The following is an 18,752-nucleotide window of genomic DNA, read 5'->3' on the forward strand; positions in this document are numbered from 1 at the left end:
CCTATATACTGCAGGGGGAGTAACCACAAGGATGGAACAACCCAGGAACTATAGGAAGGGGTGGGGGGGGGCAGGGGAACAGACTGATAAAAACTCTGGGTTAGGAGCAGTTGGACCCCACAGGGCCTCTCCTTCACCTTGAGAAGAGGAAACATTTATTCTCTAAAGCAATTTCACCAGAAGGACTCTGGATTCACAATCACCAGTGGCAAAAGAAAGCAAAGGTGAGGCTAAAAACATCTGAGATTAGGAACCTATACAAGAATAGATTGTCCTCCCCCAGAACATACCTATGAACAATTATCAGTCAAGAGACTAAGGCTGCTTCTACAGAAAAGCAGAAGATCCCCAGAAAAAACAACTGCAGATATTAACATTTTGGGGATCAGTACAAAAAACTGGCTCATCACTCCCTACCCTAAGTATCCTTCAGGGCTTATTTCAAATGCCCCATTTTCCCTAAAGCATTCCTCAAGGCTGAATGTGATCGTCCACTGTCCCGGGCCCACAGCACTTACCCAGAATCACTCTTGCCCTCATCTGTACAGATCTCCTGTTCTGCCCCAATTTATCTACAAAATGAGATTAGGTTTTTCAGGGCAGGAACTCTGGCTCAGTCATCTCCCTCTCCTCGCCCCCAATCCTCATCCTACCCTACCCCATGGGCATAAGAAGTAATCAAAAGTATCAATTCAATGAATTTTGTATTTGCTCAAAAGTTAGAAGGTTGAGTCCAGAAAGTACAATAACTTACTTTGTTCTAGCTATCTTATTAATAATTCCTTCTGTACACGTTTTTGCATCTTTCTTTCTGTACAAGTTTTTGCCTAGCTCTCATAATTTCTTCTAGTTAAGTAGTTGGTAGGCCCATTTATAACAGTTTTAAAACATGTCAAAGGTAATTCATTAAGTGAATGAGTACTAAGTACATTTAAAATTAATCAGTTATTTAATAGTGAACCCATAATTTTAATATTTAACAAGCTTTATAATTTTAGATCTGTAAAAGGAACTAAGTATTTAGAATTATACGTATACTTCCATGTCTTGAGGTGGAGAGGGGTGGTAATCAAACCCAAAATAATAAAGTGTTAGTTTACTATTAGCTGCTGTAACAATTACCACAAATTCAGTGGTTTAAAACAACACAAATTTATTCTCTTCACAGTTCTGTAATTTAGAAGTCTTACATGGGCCTCACTGAGCTACTCTCAAGGTTAGCATGATTAGATGTCTTTCTGGAGGCTCCAAGGGAGAATCTGTTTTCTTGCCTTTTCCCTGTTCTGGCGACCAAATGCATTCCTTTGCTCATGACCTCCTTCCTCCATCTTCTTAGACACCGATGGCAGGTGAAGCCCTTCCCAGCACATTCTTCCGACCTCCTCTTCTGCCTCTCCTTCTTTTTAAGGACCCTTGTGTTTATATGTGTCCACCTGGGTAACCCAGCCTACTTTATTTTAAGGCCAGCTAATCAGTGACACTAATTCCATCTGCAGCTTAATTCCCCTTTGCCATGTAAGGTAATACAGTCACAGGTTTTGAGAATTAGGAGTTGGACATCTTTGGGAGCTATTCTGCCTACTATATTTTCCTATGGTTTCAGTGTGAAGAAACTGTATCCGTCCTTATGAAGCCTAACAAAACTTGTTTGAATAGTTTCATGAAGCCCAAAACTGAGGGGCCTATGTTCCTGAGACTCAAGTCCCTTCCACCCAGGCTGCATTCACAGCACTCTCTTAGGCCCACACATTGCCCAGGACATGGATGCCCTCCAGGCACACACCCAACCCACCAAGAAACATCTCATTCACTTAGAATAAACTCCTGGTTCCTGGGACTTTTTACATGATTACTGCCCTGTGATTATCCCTAAAACAGACTCAGGATTCTGAGAAAAACACATACTATGGTAGAATATTCTGGACACATGCACTGAAAAACAAAGTATATCCCTCTTCTGCCCCCACTACAGGCAAGTTTTCATTCCTCAAGACTTTCTTCTCACATAGTTGGTCCTGGCTCTGCCCTCCAGGAAAGCTCGGCCTATTCGAGTTATTAAATACCTGACTGAAGACATAAACCAATCTTCCATTGATTCGGCCCCGTCCAGTGACCACACTGTCTCCAGGAAACTACCAGAAAAACAGAAAAATAAGTTAAAAAAACCAAATACATCTTTTAATGAATTTGACAATTATGCCCGAATGAAAGACCAAAAAAATAAAATAACCCACCCTAAATTTCTTAAAATTCAATATGAACCAAGAACATGAAGGAATCTCCCCTTCCCCTTCTCAGCTCTGCAATAGCAAGCACTAGGCTACTGGTTCATCAACAGAAGTAACGGACACTATAGTTAGGCCTCATCTTCCTTCTTAACAGTAAAATAATCAAGACTCCCCCTAGGGCCACTGCTACCAAATGCCACAGGAAGGAGAAGGGCATATAATGACACATGGCAACTCTAGAAAGCCACACACCCCACCTCCAAGCCTTAGGGAAAACCCATCATTTTGCTTGGAATCCTGGAATATTGTGTAGCCCATAATGACTCAAACGGAGCCAGCTGATGCGATGCCAAATTCACAAATCTTTGGTGAATAACAGCATATATACAGACCTGAAGAAAACTGATCAAAAATGAATCCAGAGAACTCTGCATACCATGGAGAACATCCAATTAAAAAAAGTGTCGGTGACTCTGACTTTAAAAACTCCATAAAGTCAAAGTGTCAAAAGAGGCAAGTGGTCCTGCTTTAGGGGTCTCTGGTGCCTAGATGGACCAGAACACAACCAAGACATTTTCGCCTTTCCTTCTAAGTTTGTCACTCCATACCTGCGAGAACTCTGAACCCACAACCAGAGACCCGGAAACTGGGCCATAGTCACACTGCACAAGGTATGAACAGTCCCATTCCATTCCTTCATCTGCAAAGGTAACTGGGGGAATCTGGAGGCCCAATAGTACTTCTTCAGAGGCACTCTTACAGTTTCAGCCCTCTAACTTGAAAACTATTAAATGTACCTTGAGTTCCAGATGGCCTTCATTATTAGGCTAATGAGTAGGTCAGCAGGGCCACGGCTAGACAGTGCAACTTAGAGGCTCACACCACCATTGTAAAAAGATACCTTATTCTTATCAGCAGCCATTCCAAAATCTGCACATCTGTGTTCCACAAACATGTCGCTCTCAACAAAACTGCCAGGGTCCAGCAAGAGGCTGATCCGCTCTCTGGCAGTCAGCTTTCCCTAAAATACAACAAAAACCATTCAGTCATGTCATCATAGAGAAGGTCAGTAAGCAAGGAGTGCTTGTGAGTGGGCCACGAAGACAGGTTTTGCCCCTTCACCTCACATGAAAGCCTCTATTCCATCAACCCACCCAAAACACTGGTGTTATCAGTAGATATCAGCCAGTAAGTAAATCAGGGCAGACAGGCTACTCCAGGAGCTACCAACTGTGGAGGGTAAATAAGGAAGTGGGAAGAGGAAAAGATGGAGAGAAGTGGGGGTAAGGAGAGCCTGACCCTGGAACAAGATAACTAGTTACACAAACATTTACTGGAGACCTAAGGAGTAATAAAAAGAAGAATGGAAAAGTAGGAGGTGGAAAACTAAATCAGGCTTACTGAAGGGCCTACGGCTACACCCCCACATTCACAAGTTTCTTCTAGGGAACCCCACACAAACTCACTTCACTAGTGTCCAACCCCAAAGACACTTTCAGGACTACTTCCTGGTTCTTCTGCCTCTTCTATGGCTTCTCCTACTATCCTACATTGGGGCTCGGCTTAGAAACCCCACACCTGACAGTGATACTATAATATGGCAACAACCCCACAGCAGGTAGTGCCTGAGATGAAAAGGAGTAAACAGAGTGGTAAAGAGCTCATGTGAGAGGAGTGAAAAATTGCTTCTTGGAGAGGAGGTTGGAACCTTCAACTTATCAAGAGCCTCTGTTGCTTGGACTCTCAAGCCCTTAGACTAAGCCAAACACCCAGGCCTACTGTCCTCTGCCCTCTCTCCACCCCAGGGAAAAACCTCAAGTTGGCTCTTTTTTCCCCCCATAATAAAGCAGCCAAAGCCAGTGAGGTCGTTTTAAAACAGACAAGCGTATACACTGTTGTGTGGAGTAAGTTTTCCAGAAAGCAATTTAGCAACATATATTAGAGTGTTCAAAATATTCCTATCTTTTGACCCAGTGATTCCGTTTCTGGAAATCTATCCTATGGAAGTCATCCAAAAATTGCTGAAAAGGGGGTGGAGTGGGGGATTTAAATCAAGTCAGCCTCCCAAGTCAGCTCTGGCAAAAGAAAAATAACATCTGGAGCCTGCATCAAAACCCAGTAGGGTCCACCTAGCGAAGAGGTGGGGTGATGTTCCAGGGAGAATTCAGCAATGGGCCCCAATACAAAGCGTGCACAGGAGCACTGCCAGGCCTTTCCAAAGTATGATGTAAAAATTCCTTCAACCCAGACAGAGCCACCCCAGGGGAGGAAGGGAAAGCACTCCTGGCACCACACACAACCAAATATACATCTTGCTCCCAAGAGTTAAGAATTACTATCTTCTGTTTAGAATAAACTGACTCCTCAGGATTAAGTAACTTGTCAAAAAGGAATGGTCAGCTTCATGCTCTTGTCAAATGGGGATTTCCATCTAAATCAACACCTAGAATCCAATCAAGAACTAGTTCGAATTTCCTCACTGAAGACCCCCAGCCTTCCACCCCAGTCACCACCCCCAGGCTTGACATGTGCCTCGGTGCCCTTCACCGCTAAGAATTTCACTTCTGCATCTTCCCGGTTATTTAACTCACCCAGCACAAAGGTCCAGTTTCACACACATGTCAGTGACGCACCGCGTGAGCCTATTTCCAAGTCCCTGGTCACCCATCTGGGCCTCAGTTTCTCCTGCTGATAAATGGCCACCCAGCTTATCTCTGAAGGCCAGCTGTAATTCTCGCCTCAAAAACCTCCCTGCCTCCGTCGCGCGTCGTGCCTTTCCTACCCAGCATGTCTATGCATGCTGAGATCTTAAAGGCGTTCAGCCAGCATTGAGGAGGCAGAAGTTCCCACAAGATCCGGGAGCTCAACCCACCCCAGATTAATGTGAGAGTTTGCCCAAGTTTCTTCCCCCACCATATGCTTCGATTTTCCTGTTACCATGATGGAGCAAGAACCGTATACTACCTACCACTCTTCCTCCGGGCATGAGAAGAACACGCAGAATTTTTGTTTTGTTTCGTTTTTTTATTAAGTGCCCGTCATCGCTTCTGTAGCTCTACCAATAAGATTGTGAGGGGGAAAATACTATTTTCTCCTTTCAATAAACTGACTCCTAGCGATTAACTGGTCCAAAAGTTTATAGAAGTTAAATGGTGAGTTGTCTGGGGCCGAGCAGCTGCGACTAAAAATCCAGAAGTAAAGCACAGGGCAATGAGGCACAAAGGTGCTTATTCTCGTTTTACCTGCCATTTGGTGAAAGGCTACAGGTTCTCAAGGTGAACCTTCTCGTCCCCGCCCCTCCTCGGCATCGCGCGGATTGGCTGAAAGGACTGGGGCGCCGCGAGCCGGCAACTCTGTAATAGGTTGCGAACGCCAGGGGGATGGTCGGGTCCCCCTAGGACTCACTCGTTTATGCTGTGCGTCGATGCGACGCTGGCCTCCTCCCAGCAACGCGGCGCTGCGCTTGTTTTCGATGCGCTCGTTAACCGAGACGGGCCGGCTACACAGGCTGCGGACAGCACCGCGGAGACCGCCCACCACAACACTGAGTCTTGCTCCAGCCGCCACCACGCGCATTGCCACCGCCATCTTTGCTCCGCGGCGAGCTCCCAGCCGCTGCGCCTGAGTACGCTTCTGCGTCAAGCGTGGGCATCGGGTTCTGCGCCTGCGCAGCATGGGTGGGACGTAGAGAGCCTATGGGCTGGACGTCACAGCACGCTTAGGAGAAAAGCCTGAGAGTTTGAGACTCCCTACCGCTCTGGGACATCATCCTGAGAAGGATAGTACTGTCCTCAGATCTGGTGCCTTTCTTGCTGCACAGAAGATGGATTTAATCCTTGCTCTTTTCTGGCTACCTTGACCTCGAATTTGGTCGTCCCACCACCTCCAGAAAATGAGTAGGTAATAGGAGCTAACCAACATGTATTAAACACTGCCAGGTGTGGCTTAAAGCACTCACGTGCATTAGCTTATTATCCTGATTTCACAGATGAGGCAAATGAAGCACAGAGAGGTAGAGTGATTTGATCAAGAGCCAACACTAAAGATGTGGTGGAACCAGGATTCAGACACACAGACCAACTATGTGCCGCACTTAACCTCTAGTGGGTAGTTCTCAAAATGTGGGCCCAGCAGTGGGAACAAGTGGGAAATGCAGACTTTCAAATTCTCATACTCCGCCCCAGACCAACTGAATTAAATTCTGAGGGAGCAGCCAGAAATCTGTTTCACCAGACGACCTCTCGGTGATTTTGACGCTTGCTAGATTTTGAGAACTACTCCTCTAGGAATTTAGAACTGAACTCTTAGGAGCTTGTCCATCTGTTTCCCCAGCTAACAAGCAGCTCTTTAAGGCAAAGTGCAAGGTGCCTATTTTGCATTCTTAGCTACAGAAAACTACTAAAATTGATCATTAAACCCTCCAAGCTCCAGCTCACAGCTAGAGCCTTCATAAAGTCCAAATTCTGGGTTGGGACTTTGATGTTAATTCAATTCAGCAAATCTTTTTGAGCACCTACTATGTGCCAAGAACTAACCGCCAGTGTTTTTCATATTTCCTGGAGTAGGAATTGTTCACCTAGCATGCAAGGAAGCTGAGAGTCCAAAGTCTGAGGTTGTGTGACTGGACAAAGCCTACCTGCATGTGCCTGACCCCATAGTAGATGTTGTTGGCCTGGCATCTGGGTCCCTGCTTTAAGAACCTCATCAACCTGGAGAGAGAGACAAAGGATCTGCCTGGTAGCACAGGGGAGAATTTGGGCAAGGCTGGATGTGTCAAGAAGAGTAGCTCTGAAATGTAACTGCATGTAGCATATAAAGATTCCCATACGGTTCTACCATCCACTTTTTGGGAATGGTGGTAAATGAGACTGCAAAGCAATAACAGAGTTAAAGTATGAAGAATTTTGCCATGTTCAGAAATTGGGAGTTCATTTGGGCTGGGGGCCATGAGACTCTTGTTCTAACGTGCTTTGCAGATCCCTCTCCAGTGGCACATCTCACACTGTGGTAAGATTGGTTAGCTCATTTCTCAGCTAGATTCCCAAGTCAGAGGGCATAAACTGTGGCTGGCTTGCTCACCACTGTAGCCCCTGCACCTAGAACAAGGCCCTGTACATAGGAAGCCTTCAGAATGTATTTGCAGAATTGAATTGAGCTAGCAGAAAGGCAGTTGCATGTGGCTCAAGAGGTTTTTTCCTACACCTATGCATCCTTCCAGGCTCTGCTCAGGTATCATCTCCTCAAGGCAGTACTCTGATCTCCCTTCTGCCTGGGTTAGGGAAAGTATCAGTCCCTCAGGAAAGCAAGGAAGTTTTTCTTATTTAACTTTCAATAACCAGTGGTTAGCAGAAAGCCCAGGAGGGATCCATAAATAACTGTTAGACTGAACCCAATTTTTCCCTCTCTCTCCACTTTCCCTTTCCCCTCCTCTCATTCTTCCTCCTCACTGTTTTAGTGCCCTACCATGGGTATTATATATACAGTCCTATAGATCTATACTGTTATTCTTTACCTCAGATGGAATTCCCAGCCTAGGATGGGTGGAGGTGGGGTAGAAGGAGGGTTGAACTACCTGGTAATTTCCCTCTGGAATCCTAGCATACTCCGAGCTGTTTTCCTGCCCCTAGTCCTCCTTGCTTGCATTATTTCTCCATTTTGAAACAGAAGTCACCCTGACCTAGCTGTTCTATCCTAGTCAGTGATCACTGTCAGTGAAGATGGGTGAAATGGAAGGAAGGAGTAAATTTGGAAAAGGTCACACATATTTGGGTGAGCGTGTTATCCAGATCTTCTGAGAAGCAGCTGCCAAGAAAGGAATTAAATGTGCAAGAAATCAATTAGGGGAACAACCTGTGAGAGAAAATGGGGCAGCAGCTGGGAGAGGCTGGGAGAACTATCAGATTGCAGTACAAGTCTGAACCCCAGCCAAGGAGAAAGGGAAGGAAAAAAGGTGATTAGGAGCTCCTTAGACTACTGTGCACGTTTAAGGAAAGTTCAGCAAGGCTGTAAGGAGTCCTAGAGCCAAAATATTCCTGCCCGTGCTTGGCTGGTAGCAGCCCATGAGAGGTGTGGCCTCAGTACAAATGCAGCAATTAATTTCAGATCAGTCAATTACTCTTAATGCAATCCGGGTGTCTTGTCACCTTAGCAAGTTTGAGGTGGTTGAAAGTAAAAGGGTGTGAGGAAATTTTGGAGAGGAGCTGCCATCCGTATGAGAAGAGAGGATTTTTAAGATGTTTCTTATGCCTTATGAATGTACTTCTCTCCTTAGTGTTTTATTTTTTAATGAAAAAAAAAAAATGAAATGCTTTAGTTACTTTTTTTTTTTTTTTCTAGACTGCGTGCCTTGGACTGCTAAGATTGGGTCATAAGAACCCTGTCTTTAAATTTCAGTTAAAACTGTATTATTGGGCGTTTGGGTGGCTCAGTTGTTTGGGCATCCGACTTTGGCTCAGGTCATGATCTCACGGCTCTGGGTTCGAGCCCCACGTCGGGCTCTGTGTTGACAGCTCAGAGCCTGGAGCCTGCTTCGGATTCTGTGGCTCCCTCTCTCTCTGCCCCTCCCCCTCTCATGCCCTGTCTCTCTCTCCTTCAAAAATAAATAAACATTTAAATTTTTTTTTAAAGAAACTGTAATTATTAAGAACTGGAAACTGGTTTTCCCACACCACACACCAAAATCCTCATCTTTTCTGACTCCCTGAGCTCTGTGGGAAATGAGCAGAGCTCTTCTGTACCTTTTCCCAGAGGCACTTCCAGGCCATTCTTCCACCATTGTTGAGCTGTTCTTTCTTTGAAGTTTTTGCCATCTGTTGGTGCCACCTTTCAGCATTTTCTGACCTCCACAACACACACCCCTCTCCCTTCTCCTGTGATTTCCACATAAGGCTCACTTTCCTCCTCTCTCCTGCTGTATTATTCAGGGGTCTCCAGAGAAAGAGAACCATTAGGATATATGTAGATATATGTATGAAGAGATTTATTGTAAGAATTGGCTCATGTTGTTATGGAGGCTAAGAAGTCATGCATTCTGCTATCTGAAAGACGGACCAGAGCAAGTAGGCAAGAAAAAAATAAATATGCAAGAGGCACCGAAATTGGAAAGAAAGAAATAAAACTGTCACTATTTGCAGATGACATGAAATTATATAGAGAAACCCCTAAAGACTCTAATGAAAAACATTAGAACTAATAAACTCAGCAAAGTTGCAGGATAAAATCAATATACAAACATCCACTGTGTTTCTATACACTAACAATGAGCTATTGGAAACTAAGAAAACAATCCCATTTACAATTGCATCAAAAGATTAAAATATCTGAAAATAATTTTAACCAAGATAAAGGACCTGTGTACTTCAAACTGTAAGAGGTTAATGTAAGGTTGGAGAAGACATAATAAGTGGACAGAGATTCCAAGCTCATGGGTTGGAAGAATTAATACTGTTAATGTGTCCATACTACCCAAAGCAGTATGTAGATTCAATGCAATCTGTATCAAAATTCCAATGGCATTTTTCATAGAAATACAATTAAAAAATACTAAATTTGTATAGAACCATGAAAAAACCCAAGTAGCCAAAGCACTCTTGAGAAAGAAGAAAAAAGCTGGAGGCATCACACTCCTTGATTTCAAACTATATTACAAAGTTATAGTAATCAAAACAGTACAGTATTGGAAGAAACACAGAGTGCCTAGAAGTAAACCCACACACATATGATCAATTAATTTATGACAAAGGATCCAAGAATATACAATGGTAAAAGGACAATGTCTTCAATAAATGGTGTTGGGAAAATTATACAGCCACGTGCAAAAGAATGAAACTGGGATGACTACCAAATAGCATACACAAAAATTTACTAAAAATGGATTAAATACTTGAATATAAGACCCAAAAATCATAAAACTCCTAGGAAAAAAACATAAGCAGTAAGCTTTTGGCATAGGCCTTGGTGATGATTTTTTGATTTGATGCCAAATGTAAAGACAACAAAAGCAAAAGTAAGTGGAACTACATCAAACTAAAAGTCTTCTGTGTGGCAAAGGACATCAACAAAATGAAAAAGCAACCCACTAAGTGGGAGAAAATATTTGCAAATCATATAGCTAATAAAAGGCTAATATTCAAAATATATCAAGAATTCATACAATTCAATAAAAAAAATCAATCTTATTTAAAAATGGACAGAACCAGGTCACCTGGGTGGCTCAGTCAGTTGTGCATCCAACTCTTGATTTCAGCTCAGGTCATGGTCCCAGGGTCATGGTATGGGGTCCCATGTCCAGCTCCACGCTGGGATTTCATCTACCCCTTTTTCTCTCTCCCTCCCTCTCTCTCTCAAATAAAATAATTTAAAAATTGCCAAAAACATAAAATAAAAATGGGCAGAAGATTTGAATAGACATTTTTCCAAAGACAAACAGATAACTAAAAGGTACAAGAAAAGATGCTCAACATCACTAATTATCAGGGAAATGCAAATCCAAATCATAATGAGGTATCATCTCACACCTGTTAAAATGGTTAATTTCAAAAAGATAAGAGGTAACAAGTGTTGGTAAGGATGTGAAATACCCTTGTGTACTGATGGTGGGAGGGTAATTTGGTGCAGCCACTATGGAAAACAGTATGGAGAATCCTCAAAAAAAAATTAAAAATTGATCTACCATATGATCCAGCAATTCCATGTCTGGGCATTTATCCAAAGAAAATAAAAATACTAACTCAAGAAGTCATATACACCCCCATGTTCATTGAAGCATTATTTATAATAGCCAAGACATGGAAACAACCTAAGTGTCCACTGACAGATGAATAGCTAAAGAAGTTATGAGATATAATATCAAAATATTCAGCCATGAGAAAGAATGAAATCTTGCCATTTGTGACAACATGGATGGATCTTTAGGGCATAAAGTGAAATAAACAGAGAAAGACAAATACAGTGTGTTTTAACTTATATGTGAAATCTAGAAAGAAAGAAAGAAAGAAAGAAAGAAAGAAAGAAAGAAAGAAAGAAAGAAAAGAAAGAAAGAAAGAAAAGGAAAGAAAGAAAAAGGAAAGAATAAAACCAAGCTCATAGATACAGAGAATGGATTGGTGGTTGCCAGAGGTGGGGGGTGGGGAGTCAGTGAAATTGGCAAAGAGGGTCAAAAGGTAAAAATTTCCAGTTATAAAATAAGTAACTCATGGGGATGAAATGTACAGCATGGTGACTGTGGTTAATAATACCACATTGCATTAATGAAACTTGCTAGGAGAGTAAAGCTTAAAAATCTCATCACAAGAAAAAAATGTAACTATGTATGGTGACCAGGCTTGTTATAGTGATCATTTTGCAATATATACAAATATCAAATTATTATGTTGTACCCCTGAAATTAACATTGTATGTCAGTTATACCTCAATAAAAAGTGCTCTGTAATATTTATAGTTTATTGCATGTTTTTCATATATATCAATGAATATTAAAGATCAGATGGTTTTATTTTTTAAAAAAGATGGAGAAGCATGAAAGCCTGCATTGCAATTTAGTCAGAGTCCAAAGGTCTGAGAAAGGGAGAGCAGGAGGGTTAATGGCATAAGCCTGCATCTGAGTCTGAAAGTATTAGAACTAGAGCATGGACGTCCTAGGGCAGGAAAAGATGCATGTCCACCACCATTCTTAAAGAGTCCATTCAGCCATCATGCTGATATGCCCTGGCTCCCTGGCCTCAGAATTCCTCAGCTTTCTCAACATGAAAGGCCTTCAACTCTGTTCCACTTTAGCCACCAACACACTGGACCTTGTAATCCCTAAAAATTGCTCCACTTCTAAGAGCTGTAACCAGGCACTTTTCTCAACCACCTCCGTTCCTCCTACTGTTCCCAAACCCTTTCTTCACACTGCACCTGGTCCATGCCCTCAATATAACACTTTGGTTCCTTCTGTGTAGGTATTTAAACTCTGCCTACTCTAACACTCCTGTCTCTCAAACACTTGAATTTCCATCATGATCACCATGTGAAGGCCCAACCCTTCTTTTAGATAACTCTGACTTTAGTCAGAGACACCATCGTTTGCTGGCAGAAGTCACAAAAATCATACCAGTTATATTAATTTCCTAGAACTGCTGCAACAAATAACCACAAAATTGGTGCCTTAAAACAACCAAAGTTTATTCTCACAGTTCTAGAAAGAGGCCAGAAATCCAACATCAAAGGTTGGCAAGGCCACTCTCCCTTCAAAGTCTCTAGAGGAGAATACTTTCTTGCCTTTTCCAGCTTCCAGAGGTTCCTGGTGTTCCTTAACATGGGGCTGAGGAACTCCAATCTCTCGTCCATCTTCACACACCCTTCTTCCGTTTATCTCCATGTCTGTGATCTCCCTCTCCTTTTTTTTTTTTTTTTTCTGGTTAGGACACCATTCATTGGATTTAGGGCCCACCTCAAATCCAGGATGAATTTATTTTGAGATCATTAACTTGATGACATGTGCAAAACTCTATCCTATTAAGGTCACATTCACAGGCACCAGGGATTAGGGATTTAAATATGTCTTCTTGGGGGGGGGAGGACACAATTCACTACACTATACTAAATCACTGATGATTCTTGCTATTTCTTGCTGTTCTCTTCAACCCCATCTCTGTGTATCCAAATCTAATGTATCCAATTCTAAACATCACCTCTTCCGCTATTTCCCCTTATAAGCAACTTCTCTTTTCTCTAAACTCACATCTGCTCCCCACCCCACCCCCTGCTCATTTATGGCTCTCATCAATTTCTACCTTGTATGGGTGCTATCTATATAAGAGAGCTTTACACTTTCTCTGGCTACCTGGATTGCAGAAAGTGCTTCCCTACTGTCCCATCGGCAAGTTTCACTTTGGAAACTTTGGTCTGGCTAGAATCATTTGTGTTGCTCCTGCCATCACTGAACATGCTGCCCTGGTCCCTCTATCTAAAGGTCCCTGTCTTTCTCAACCAACAGAACTTTAGTGATTCCTCTTCCCTAAGCAGTTCCCTGCTCCTGCCTCTTAGCTTCTCCTTTTCCCCTGTCCTCTGCTCAGCAATCTGCCCCTTCTCTACTTCCCCCTCTCAGTCTCCCACCTTTTTCAGACCTGTGAAGCATAGTTCTGCCCCTTAGGCCACCAGTTGCTTCCTTATTCTCTCCTCCACCAGTTCAGTACTTCCTTGGAGGTCTTCTCCAACCTCTGTACCTGACCCACTAGATATCCTTCACTTTCTCCAAGAATACTCTTCACCTTCCTGGCTTTTCTTGAGGTATTAGTTCACTTCCTTCTGATACCCAACAGCTTTTAATCCCACAAAAGTTGTGCACTCTTCTCTTTTTCCCACAGTTTGTCCCTACTTCTATGAGTCCTTGCTTAATATGTTGCATTAAAATTGCTTGTTCACGTTTTGCTGACCTCACCCTTCCCACTCACGTTATAGTTTATAGCTATACTGAGGTTTGGATGTATGTGTTCAGAACAGTGAAACACTGGGTACACTAGCTGCAATGGTTAAAGGTATGAAAAGGGATGGAGATTCAAAGAGTCTTTGAGCTCACAAGGACAGTTCCATTATTGCCTTTCGAATATAGTGATTCTACCACCCTTGAGGATGCCCTTTCTCTTCTCAACCAAAAGAGTCTTAGTGATTCTCTACATTTCTGGATACTGGATTTTGCATTCTAGATATTGTATATTACATTTAAGCTAAAATGAAGCCATGATACAACAAGGACTCTTCCTTTTTCTCTCACCCTCGTCCTTCCTAGCCCTCTTCCAACTACTTAAAAAGTCTAAGAGTCATGATACTAGATTAATAAATGTTTCTTTTAATGAGTGCCTTTGCCTCCTAACTTCTTTTTCTTTCATAATTCCTGCTACAATTCTAAAAGTCTCTATGGATTATACTAATTTCACAATCATTTCTATTACAATAGATGATTTTAAACACTTGGTATGAATTATGCTGTTCTAAAGCAATTACAATTAACATCTAGAACTGGAAAAATTAACTAGATATGACTCTACTGGATTATAAGCTTCTTTAGAGGAAGGATTTTAGGGGTGCCTGGGTGGCTCAGTCGGTTAAGCGTCCAACTTCAGCTCAGGTCACAATCTTGCCGTCCGTGAGTTCGAGCCCCGCATCGGGCTCTGGGCTGATGGCTCAGAGCCTGGAGCCTGCTTCTGATTATGTGTCTCCCTCTCTCTCTGCCCCTCCCCCGTTCATTCTCTGTCTCAAAAATAAATAAACGTTAAAAAAAAATTTAGAGGATTTTATAATTCATATTTCTATGTTTCCACTGCCCAATGGGTCCTGATATATGAAAGATATTCGATCACTGAATGAATTGTGTTTCTCCCTACTCCAGTTTCTCTTGAAAAATGAAATGATCTGACCCTCATCTCCATCACTAGAGGCACCTTCTTTCTCATGGGGCTTGGGGAACCTTGTTTTCTGAAGGTGTTGTTGACGTTTGAGGCACGCTTACTGGGGAACATCAAAAGTAATGAGTATCATCAAGGTATAGTTCATACCATCCAACTCCCCCCAGATTTCAACCTTATAATTAATGCAAGTGTGCCCTGAATGAATGAGAGGAAGAAGGAAGGAAGCTTGGGAGGAAACATCTTAGATTGCAATGCAGTCTAAGGAAGGTCAGCAAGAGAACTGATTGCCACTATGTACTCTCTGCCATCACACATGGTTTGTTATTTTGTCGAGAAGGAAGGACAGAGAACAGGAGGGAGGGTAAGAGAGAAAGAAAGCAAGGAAGGAGGAAAGGGAAGGGATTAAGTAAATGCTGATGTAGTCTTCACTTACAGAGTCAAATGGTCATAGGCTGTAAGAAGCCCTAGAAAGAAGTACTGCAGTAATTTAAAACTTGGTGAAGCATTTATGGTGCAATGTAAGAACATGCTTGATGCCATCAAAACTGAATGCCAAGTGACACTCACAAGCAGTGTAACCAGGAAAATCAATCTCTGAGCTATAATTGTCATATTTATAAATGGCAATAATAACACTGACACTATAGAATACTTGGAAGAATTAAATTAAGTTTGATAGCATATGTAAAGTGCCTATCACAGTGGCAGGTATGTATTAGGTGCTTAATAAATGGTAATCCTAGAGACTCTAGTTTGGGAGGAGAGTACAGTATAGATGGGACGGATAGTGTAGATGGAAATTGGTTCTGGATATATGAAGAAGAAAATTAATCATTGGAAGGAGGAAATTGTCAAAGGAAGCTGGAAAAAAAAAGTAAAAAATCAAGTGAATTGAGAAGCAGGAAAACACAGAGAAGCTCATGCCACAAGAACAGTCTGGTTAGGATACTGACCTAAAACCACTGTTGCCAGGCCTTGCTGCCACTGCCCCTGGATTCTCAAGGCCATACCACCACTGTGAATAGTTTCTATATTGTCATGTATTTTTGCATTACTCCCACATTCATAGTTTTGACTGGGAATGCATCAGATTGTCAGAGACTAAGTAACATGCTTACACCCCAGCCTGAGAAGGATCTAACCCGTTTGGCATCAAGAATCCCATAATGGGAGACTCCTTCTAAATAAAAGGGAGTTAAGATGGAAGTAGCCAAGGGGCACCTGGGTGGCTCAGTCGGTTAAGCATCTGACTTCGGCTCAGGTCACCATCTCGAGGTCTATGGGTTCAAGTCCTGCATTGGGCTCTGCACTGACAGCTCAGAGCCTGGAGCCTGCTTTGAATTCTGTGTCTCCCTCTTTCTCTGCCCCTTTCCTGCTCATGCTCTGTCTCTCTCAAAAATAAATAAATGTTAAAAAAAAATTTAAAGATGGGAATAGCCAAAAGAAGGACAACGATATCTGTATTCTTTAGTATAATGCTAACGACTATAACAAAACCCCAAATTTCAGTGACCTAACGTAAATAAGAGAAGCTTACTGTTCACTCATGTAACATTCCAGTGTAGGGCAGTACTGTTCACTCATGTAACATTCCAGTGGGCAGCTTTCCTCCATGTGGGAGTTCAGGGACACAGGCTTTTCTCATCTTGTGGCCTCACCATCCCTAGAGTCCTCTGTATTCAACTGGAGACCATGAAGGATACAGGTAGAGGAAGAGTTCTGCTTCTTTTTTTTTTAATGTTTATTTAAAATGTTTGTTTATTTATTTATTTAGAGAGAAAGAGAGCAAGAAGGGGAGGGACAGAGAATCCCAGGAAGGCTCTGCACTGTCAGCACAGAGCCCAGTGCAGTGCTTGAACTCACGAACCACAAGATCATGACCTAAGCCTAAATCAGGAGTGAAATGCTTAGTCAACTGAGCCACCCAGCGCCCAGGAAGAGGTCTGCTTCTTAAACACCCTAGCTACCACTTGATATAGGGTCAAGCTTGGGAATGTAGTCCCTTGCTGGCCAGCCACTTTCCAGCAACAACTCCACACTATAGAAAGTTTGTGGCTGGCGGGGGGTGGGGGGAGGTGGGGATCCACTAACCTTTGGTTGGTGGATAGCTGTCTATGCCACAGCCTCTGCTGGGTCAATGCATATGGTAAAATATATAGAGAGTAGGGCAGGGAATTGGGGATTAAAGGACCCTGAGAAGACGAGGAACCATTTGAGTAGGTGATTTGGGGAGTGGGAAATGGGATAATACACTGCGAAGTTGAAGTAGGTGGGGAACATTAATTCTAGGGTATAGGATTGTCTGAACAACTCAGCACCCTTAACAACTTCTTTCCCATGACGGTTGAATTGAAATCCTTCTACGTACAGGGCACTTGGTGAAGCACAGAGATTAGCAAAGGTGACATAATGGTAACCATCTCCAGAATGCTTCTAAACTAATTGGGAAGATACGTACATAAAAAGATAAGTTTTGTTTTCTGGGTAGCATTTGGGAAGTAGTGGGAAGTACTACACTTTAAGGGTTCAAAGTGGGAAGTTATCACTGACAGCTGGAAGCTTAGGGCATGTGTTTAGTACAGGTCCTTCAAGAAGCTGATGCCAAGATAGGATTGAATGTGTAAGAAATTTATTAGGATAAGTGCTTGTGAAAGAAAATGGGGAGGGAGCCATGGGAGTCTGGGAGAGCTTTCAGACTGCAAACATAAGGCAAATCTGACCCTGAGTGAAGGAGAGAGGAATGAAGAGAAGTCAGGCTGGGTGGAAGCATTTTACACTGTAGAGCAGGTTAAGGAAAATGGAAAGAGACCATCAGGGAGGGGCAGTGAGGTGGCTCAGTCGTTAAGTGTCCAACTTCAGCTCAGGTCATGATTTCACGGTTTGTGAGTTCCAGCCCTGCATCTGGCTCTGCACTGACAGTGTGGAGCCTGCTTGGGGTTCTCCCCCTCTGCCCCTTCCCCACTTGTGCACATGTGCTCTCTCTCTCAAGATAAATAAACTTGAAAAAAAAAAAAGACTATCAAGGGAATCCTTGAGCAAAATCACCTGTCAGATGAGTCCCACATCTCTCAGGAAGGGCCTGCTTCAGTTTCCCTGCTACAGTCAAGCATTGCCTGGGTGCAGCCTGCAAGATATGTAGCCTCAGAGTGAACCAGCCATGAAAATTCAGAGCGCTGAAGCTGGGGCCCTTGGTCAATTACTCTTGCAAGTGGAGTTCTGAGAGGTACATTCTCATGGCTATCATAGCCTACTCTATGCTTCACACAGATCTACCTCTTTCCCACAGGTTTGGGAATCAGTTCCTCCATGCTTCCTGTGGTCCTTTCTTCCTGAGGGTACTTAGTGGAATTCTGTTGCTGCAGTTGACTTCAGGGTCATAACTGGTACTCATCCTCTCGGTCCTTCACTATCCATTCTCAAATCCCCACACCTTGACAGGTATTGGTGACTTACCTGGTAGTGTGACCCAAAATTTCATTCTGTAAGGTTTTGAGGTGTTGGTAATCACACCTTTCTTAAGGCAGAGTTGCTTCCTATGTCCATTGATAGTTACAACAAAGCAAGAGAATACCAGGAGGCACCAAAGTGGAATACCTGACTTCCATATGTGTTCCTCCTTGTCCCCATTGTATAAAAGCACTCCCCCAACCCCCGCTGCTGATCAGGGTCAATTACCCTTGCTGGATGATAATTCTTCTCTCCTGTTGGTTCCTGGACACATGGTGTTCAAAGTGTCTCGGCAGCAGCTGTGGTTTGTAATTCAATGGGATCTTTGCCATATCCCCTGGCAAAATTATGCTGTCTTTGGGGACTAGGACCTCTAATCCTGCAGAGTTAAGAGTTGTGGGGACAGGAAGCACAAAAAAATCCCTCCATGGGGCATTTGGTGTGATAGTAAGTAGAGTCACTCCTGCTTCTATCTCTTGGTTCCCAGACCCACGTATTCTCACTATTGAAGACAGCACTATATAGAGGTCTGTAATTTAAAACATACACTGTGTCCGGGGCACCTGTGTGGCTCAGTCGGTTGAGCGTCCGACTTTGGCTCAGGTCATGATCTCGCTATCCGTGAGTTCAAGCCCTGCGTTGGGCTCTGTGCTGACAGCTCGGAGCCTGGAGCCTGTTTCAGATTCTG

At 43.0% G+C, this 18,752-nt stretch overlaps 1 protein-coding gene across 3 annotated transcripts in view; it reads right to left on the bottom strand.

Annotated features, from left to right (window-relative positions):
* Window positions 1-5,886, bottom strand: part of PCCB (propionyl-CoA carboxylase subunit beta) — a 92,889-nt gene extending 87,003 nt beyond the window's left edge. Inside the window, exons 1-3 of one of the 3 annotated variants that reach the window (XM_078432320.2) lie at window positions 5,634-5,886; window positions 3,130-3,249; window positions 2,064-2,132 (exon numbers count right to left, since the gene is read on the bottom strand). In XM_078432320.2, coding sequence (XP_078288446.1) covers window positions 2,064-2,132; window positions 3,130-3,249; window positions 5,634-5,816 — 372 coding nt within the window. In that variant the 5' untranslated portion in view covers window positions 5,817-5,886. The remainder of the gene's footprint in view (window positions 1-2,063; window positions 2,133-3,129; window positions 3,250-5,633) is intronic. The other 2 variants (XM_078432321.2, XM_078432319.2) reach the window with 2 other exon arrangements.
* Window positions 5,887-18,752: the final 12,866 nt, after the last annotated feature.

Source organism: Panthera onca, chromosome C2 (assembly GCF_046562875.1).
Source record: "Panthera onca isolate mPanOnc1 chromosome C2, mPanOnc1 haplotype 2, whole genome shotgun sequence".
Taxonomy (NCBI): Eukaryota; Metazoa; Chordata; class Mammalia; order Carnivora; family Felidae; genus Panthera; species Panthera onca.